At 30.0% G+C, this 6,378-nt stretch overlaps 1 protein-coding gene across 1 annotated transcript; it reads left to right on the top strand.

Annotated features, from left to right (window-relative positions):
* The first annotated feature begins 628 nt into the window (after positions 1 to 628).
* LOC136972509 (uncharacterized protein F54H12.2-like) lies at positions 629 to 1,930 on the top strand. The gene has a single exon (XM_067267095.1). It carries the CDS (start codon positions 629 to 631, stop codon positions 1,928 to 1,930), a length of 1,302 nt encoding a protein of 433 aa, XP_067123196.1.
* Positions 1,931 to 6,378: the final 4,448 nt, after the last annotated feature.

The raw sequence follows: 6,378 nt of genomic DNA on the forward strand, positions 1-6,378 counted from the left end.
ATTTTTCCCAGTTCGAACAAATCACATCGAGACTATTTCTATAGACATACGATCGGCGACTGGTGAAAACATAATTTTTACTTCTGGAAAATCGCTTTTGGTATTATGTTTTCGACGAGTATAAAAATCCGTTTTCACGAAAGAATCATTTATTTAATAAAATGAAGCTTAAACCGGAGGACTGTATCGCTTATTATTGTTCGCAAACAGGGGGGATTATTAGTCCCGATCCTTTATTTCGACAGAGATTTTTACAATCAGATCCTATATATCAACAGCTCCGTTTTTTCCAATCAGGAAGAGGTCAATATTTTAAAAGTCGACCGATCCAACGCGGATATGGATTTTTTGGAGACGTGTTTAGACAAGCAATACCAATCTTAAAAGATGCTGGAAAATATATTGGAAAGAAAGCATTAAATGTAGCAAAAGACATTGGAACGGATTTACTCAGTGGGAAATCGTTAAAAGATGCTGCACTATCGCGGATTAAATCAATGGGAAAAGAAATAAAAGATGACGTCATTCAAAAAGTTCAAAGCGGATCGGGTAAAAAACGAAAACGTCAAAGAAAACATGTAAAACGAAAGAATATTAAGAGGAGGAAAGAAGTCGATATTTTCTCGTAATGGATGAATTTTCATGTCCTTGTCTGAAATCCGAATTGGATTTTTTTAAAACTATTCCCACACAGTTAGCCATAGAGAATACCATACCTAGTATTCTTTACCCTATTGCCACTATCACCGATCAAAAATCTCCTATAGAATTTCTAATACCTGGTTCGGGTGAAAGCTTAATAGATTTGAGCAGCATTTCGATTAATGTTCAGCTATCTATTACTAAACGAAATGGAACATCTACGTTGGATACAGATCTCGTTACTCCGGTAAATAATTTATTGCATAGTATGTTTTCACAGTGTGCCGTATGGTTTAACGAAAAACAAGTATCGTCGCATGTAAACTATGCATATAAAGCAATAATTGAAGCTTTGTTATTTTCATCTGAAGAAGCGCAAAAAACTTTTTTAACAAGTTCTTTTTTCTACAAAGATACTGCTGGATTTTTAAACGAAACCAATCCGATTAAAGATGCTAAGAATGAAGGATTAATCGCTAGGTTTAAGAAAAGTAGTAAAAGTCAAGTATTGGATCTAAATGGACGACTTCATTTCGATTTTATTAACCAACCTAAATTATTGATAAATGGAATTGATGTTAGAATCAAATTGGAACGATCAAAAGACGCTTTTGCTCTAATGGCAACCGACAATAATTATCAGATTCGATTAAAGAATATTACATTAAAAGTAAACAAAGTAGAAGTTAGTCCTAGCATTTTAATTGGAATGGAAAAAGCCTTAGAAAATTCTGTAATTAAAATGCCTTATCGACGAGTTGATATTAAAGTATTTACTTTAAGTAAAGGTATTTTAAGTTCAAATATTTCAAATGCAATAATTGGTCAAATCCCAAAAAGAATTATAATTGGATTCGTTCGTAATAATGCGTTTAATGGACAGTTCGATTTAAATCCTTTCAATTTTGAAAATTTCGATTTAAATTATATTTCTGTTATAAAGGATTCAATTTTAATCCCATCCACGCCATATACTCCTGATTTCGATGAAAAAAGTTATGCTCGAAGTTATGCAACATTATTCGAAGAGATGGGCGGAATTCCCTATGGAAAATATGCTAATATATCCTATTCCGATTACGCCCAAGGATATATGTTTCACGTGTTTGATTTAACCCCTGATAAGGCGGCGTCAGAAAACCACACAAGTATTTTAACACAGGGAAACATTAGTATTGATTTAAAATTTAAAAGATCTTTACCCGAGACAGTTAACATCGTGTGCTTTTTAGAATATCGTAATACAATAGAAATCGATCGATCTCGGAATATTTACGTCGACTTCTAAGAAAATGGACACAATTACTTTATGGAAACTAGCATTAGGAGATCCAGAAATTAGCAAGACATTTGGAGGAGTTTATCCATCGGATTTATTGCCTCAAGAAATCGGAAAGAAGCGAGGATTTATAGTTAACACCGAGAACAGTCGAAAGCCGGGACAACATTGGATCGCAATTTATTTTAAAAATTTTACCTGTTATTATTTTGATTCCTACGGACTACCTCCGAGCATCCCATCAATTATAAGATTTATTCGTCGAAATAGTGATCGAATATATTGGAATCGCTGGGCTTTACAGGGACCGTATAGTCCTGTCTGTGGATACTTTTGTCTATTTTTCCTCTATAAAATATCAAGAAATCAAGATTTAAGAGAATTGCATCCTTTCACAAAATTGTTCAACCACGTTTACGTTAAATCTTTTGTAATGAATAATTTCCGTTTTGGTCGTCTACCGTCTAATATAAAAATTAAATGTAATCAATGTAATATTGGATTAAATCTATTTTAAAAAATTAAATGTAATCAATGTAGCTCTGGTTTAATAAAAAGATTATTTTTTAAAATTTAAAAAGATATTTTTATTGAATCTGAAAAAAAAACTAGTGTTAGATTTATCGATCTATGTATGAAAAAAAACAGAAATATTTTTACTTACCGCTTCTATACTATAGATTTCTATGACAAAATATTGTTTTTCTTTCTATACATCTGTTGACAAAAAATATTAAATATCATTTTTGTATTTTAATATATTATTTTGGATTTAAAAAATTAAATATAATCAACATAGTGCTAGTTTAATAAAAGATTATTTTTAAAATGTTTTATTAACTCTTAAAAAAATTAGTATCGGTCTATGTATGAAAAAAATATTTTACTCACTCTTTTTATGCTTCGGATTCTGGAAGAAAAAAAATGTTATTAAGTCTTTTTAAGAAAACTAAAAAGAATATTATTCAAAATTTGAAAAAGTTACTCACCTTCACTAAATAACATAAGAAATTCGCCAAGACAGTTGATTATGATATAATTATTTTCCTTTTTCACTATTGTTACTGGTGAGGTAGCATAGTATGTTGGATTAATATATTTTTTGAATGTTATATTATTTATTATTATTTGATATTTAAGTAAATCCCATGATTCTAATGTTGCTGAAATGTTCGAATTAAATTGTAAATTATTATTAATATTTTTTATATCGTAATAAGTCCATTCAGGATCAGGATGTTCTGGAAATTATTAACTTTCCTTTGTTCTCTGTAAGATGGATCATACGTTGATAAGATACTACTAAATATTAGATGGTGAGAGTTGACGAAAATCGCAGGTAAGTTCTTGATAAAATTTTGGCAAAGTTTCTAAGAGGAAGGAAGAACTGGTCCTCGATTCGCTGAGGATATGGTTGGCTTTTTGGCGAATGGTAGTAATGTTGGCTAAGTCAACACCCGTTTGGCGTGGTTGATAGCGGATACTGTCTTGGTATCCAAAAATAAAGATTAAAACATACGTAATGGCAATAAGTTCATCGTTATAGGTAGAGATATGATAACACATAGGTAAAGTGGGGGTTTACTACTCTCTCTCTCTCAAGAAAACGTGCGGATTGGAAAGAGTGTCAATATCGAGTTAATAGAGACCAGGTGATTGTATCACGAGTATAAGGAATAATTAAGATTGGAATAAAATATCAAAAAGGGAATTTATTAAAACTAAAGGTAACACTGGCTACATCGCATTAGGATTGCGTCCCCGCTTTCGTCGGGTTCGGCGTGAGTGGGGTTGGACTCCAGAAGTTGTGCCGGATTCCGGAAAAAGGGGGACTCGAGCCGCATGTGTCGGCAGGTTCAGTGTTGAGGATGGTCTTGTTTGAGAATAAAGGTTCGTAAGAATTTCTTCATTCGTTAGCTCTAGTCGGAGATCCGCGGGACATTGGTACCCCAGCGGTAAAACTATCATGACTGGGGTCGCATTTTTTTTCGCTGAGATTTTGCGAAGTTCAAGGCAGCCTGGAGAGCTGTCGAATTAATCTCCGATCTTTTGATCGCAGTAGGAGAAGAAGGCTGGTCTTCTGGCTCGTTCCAATCGGTGGAAGCCATCTGAAAGGGTCAGTCAACATTAATTTGAAGGAAGAATTTAAAATTGTCACGGTTGTAGAATGTTACACAAATTCATAAACCAATTTGTTATGCAATGATTGTTTTGGATAAAAACGATACAATTATCTATTCTAAATTTTATTTGGAAATGTATGTTTTATATACCATGTTTTTCAAGCATTCTGTTGATTTTTTCAAGTCATTAGTATAAGTTGATTGCTATTAGATTACAGTATTTTCTTTTATAATTCGTCCGATTTTTCTCTAATTGGTATTAAAAAAATTTCAATATCCGCTTTATATTTCATTGAAGATCATATTGTACCGCTTTTATAATTGACATAAACTTTATTGATGGTCATTTTTTTTTCTCGCTATTAAAAATTACAATACTCGCTTTATAATTTTGCCTCCACTGTTTTTTATTTAAAATTACTATCAAAGTTTAATAACCCTTATTGGTTTAAAATTACTATAATTAGTTTACATTAAAGTTTAATAACCCTAGAATTATTACAAAAAAAAACGATATAAAAGCGAGAGGAATAGACAAGATTCTTTAGTTCAATTACTTGGTTCTTTATCGACTTTCTCTCTACATACAATCCAAGCAAGAAAATGTCTATGGAAGGTAAGTTAGTATCTCTTTAGATTTTGATTTTTTTTAAATAAGAAAATTAAATTATTATTTTTTTTTCATAGTTATTCATCTTTTTTATAGATTCACAATCGTTATTTGTTATTGATAATCCGTTTGTACCGAAAAAACGAAAATTAGCTAAAATTGATGATGCATCAACAGAGAAAAAGAAAAAATATGATTTAGTAATTTCTAAAGATGAACCAACTTTTAAAGCAATCCCTCCATATTCTGTCTATATATCGCATGGTTATAACTTAGAGATCAAAGAATTCCGACAGAATCACTATATTTGTCTAGCAAAGACCTCCCCGAAAAATGAGATTCAAAATCGGTTCAACATTCCTGTGAAAGAACTTCATTTTTTTCTACAAGCCTTAAATGCTGTTCAAAAATATTTGGAAGATTACATATAAATAATTGAAAGTTTACATGTAAGTAAATTCTTTGTAAAATAATTTTTTTAAAATGATGTAATTTAATTGATAGATTTTTTTAACAGAAATTCTCTCTCTCTATTGAAAACATCGCTCTCTTTTCAAGAAGACAGAAAAATTGAAATTAATGAAAGTCACGTAGAAATCATTGAATCATCATAAACTAGTCTCAGGTAAAAAAAAAATGTTTTTGTTAGTAGAATCGGCATTTCAAAATTTTTTACAGTGTTATCGTAAATCTAATCTCGAATATGTTGATCCAACCATTTTTTTCAGAGATATAAAATCTGAATTATTTAATATAATTACGAATTTTGGAAATGATTATAGAGTTCGATTTGTTGTAAGCCTTAAGGTTATAATGTATAAATGCATAGAAACAGGAGATAAATATGAGTTTAAAGATTTTTTTTTTACAAGTAATGCTGAACGAACTTTATCTCCATTTCTAGCTTGGAAAAATATTGAGAATGCAATAGAAAAAATTCTAAGAGATATATCAACTGCTGTTACATTTGGTAGTGGATGGATAATATATAAATTAGATTTCATAGATGTTCATAGATCGGAATATAATGGTCGTGTTGGAGGTTGTGGGTCTATAATTTTACCCAAAAAATTACAAAACAAAAAATGTCTTTTAAATATTCATTGTAAAGATGATAAATGTTTTGTTTATTGCATTCTTGCATCTATTTTTCCATTCGCAAATAATAAAAATAAAGTATCTACTTATAGAAAATATTTAAAATTTATTAATTGTTCAAATTTAAAATTTCCTGTTTCATTAGATAAAATATCGATTTTTGAGAAATCAAATGCTATTTGTATTAATGTATATGGTTATAAGGATATTGTTTTTCCTTATTATATAAGTAAATTTAAATTCGATAAAAGTGTAGATCTATTGTTATATCAAGATCATTTTTTTTTAATTCGGAACTTTAATAGACTTTTACACGAAAAACAAAGATCGCTTTATTACTATTGTAAAAATTGTTTAAATGGTTTTCATCGCGAATCAAGTTTAAATTTACATAGACAAATATGTACAAATTTCAAATTTCAAAGACTATCAGTTCCTAAAGTCGAAAATTCTATTCTTAAATTTAGTGATTATTTTAAGATGCTTAAACATCCAATAATCGTATTTTGTGACTTTGAATGTTTAACAGAAACAGTTTCTAATGCTATGCAATCGACCGATACTAGTTTTAGTACTGTTACGCAAATTCATAAACCAATTTGTTATGCAATGATTGTTTTGGGTAA

Source organism: Centruroides vittatus, unplaced genomic scaffold, assembly GCF_030686945.1.
Source record: "Centruroides vittatus isolate TY-2023 unplaced genomic scaffold, ASM3068694v2 contig_294, whole genome shotgun sequence".
In the NCBI taxonomy this organism is placed as follows: domain Eukaryota; kingdom Metazoa; phylum Arthropoda; class Arachnida; order Scorpiones; family Buthidae; genus Centruroides; species Centruroides vittatus.

Coding starts and splice junctions, on each gene's coding strand:
- LOC136972509 (XM_067267095.1), top strand. CDS start 629: ATGGATGAATTTTCATGTCCTTGTCTGAAATCCGAATTGGATTTTTTT.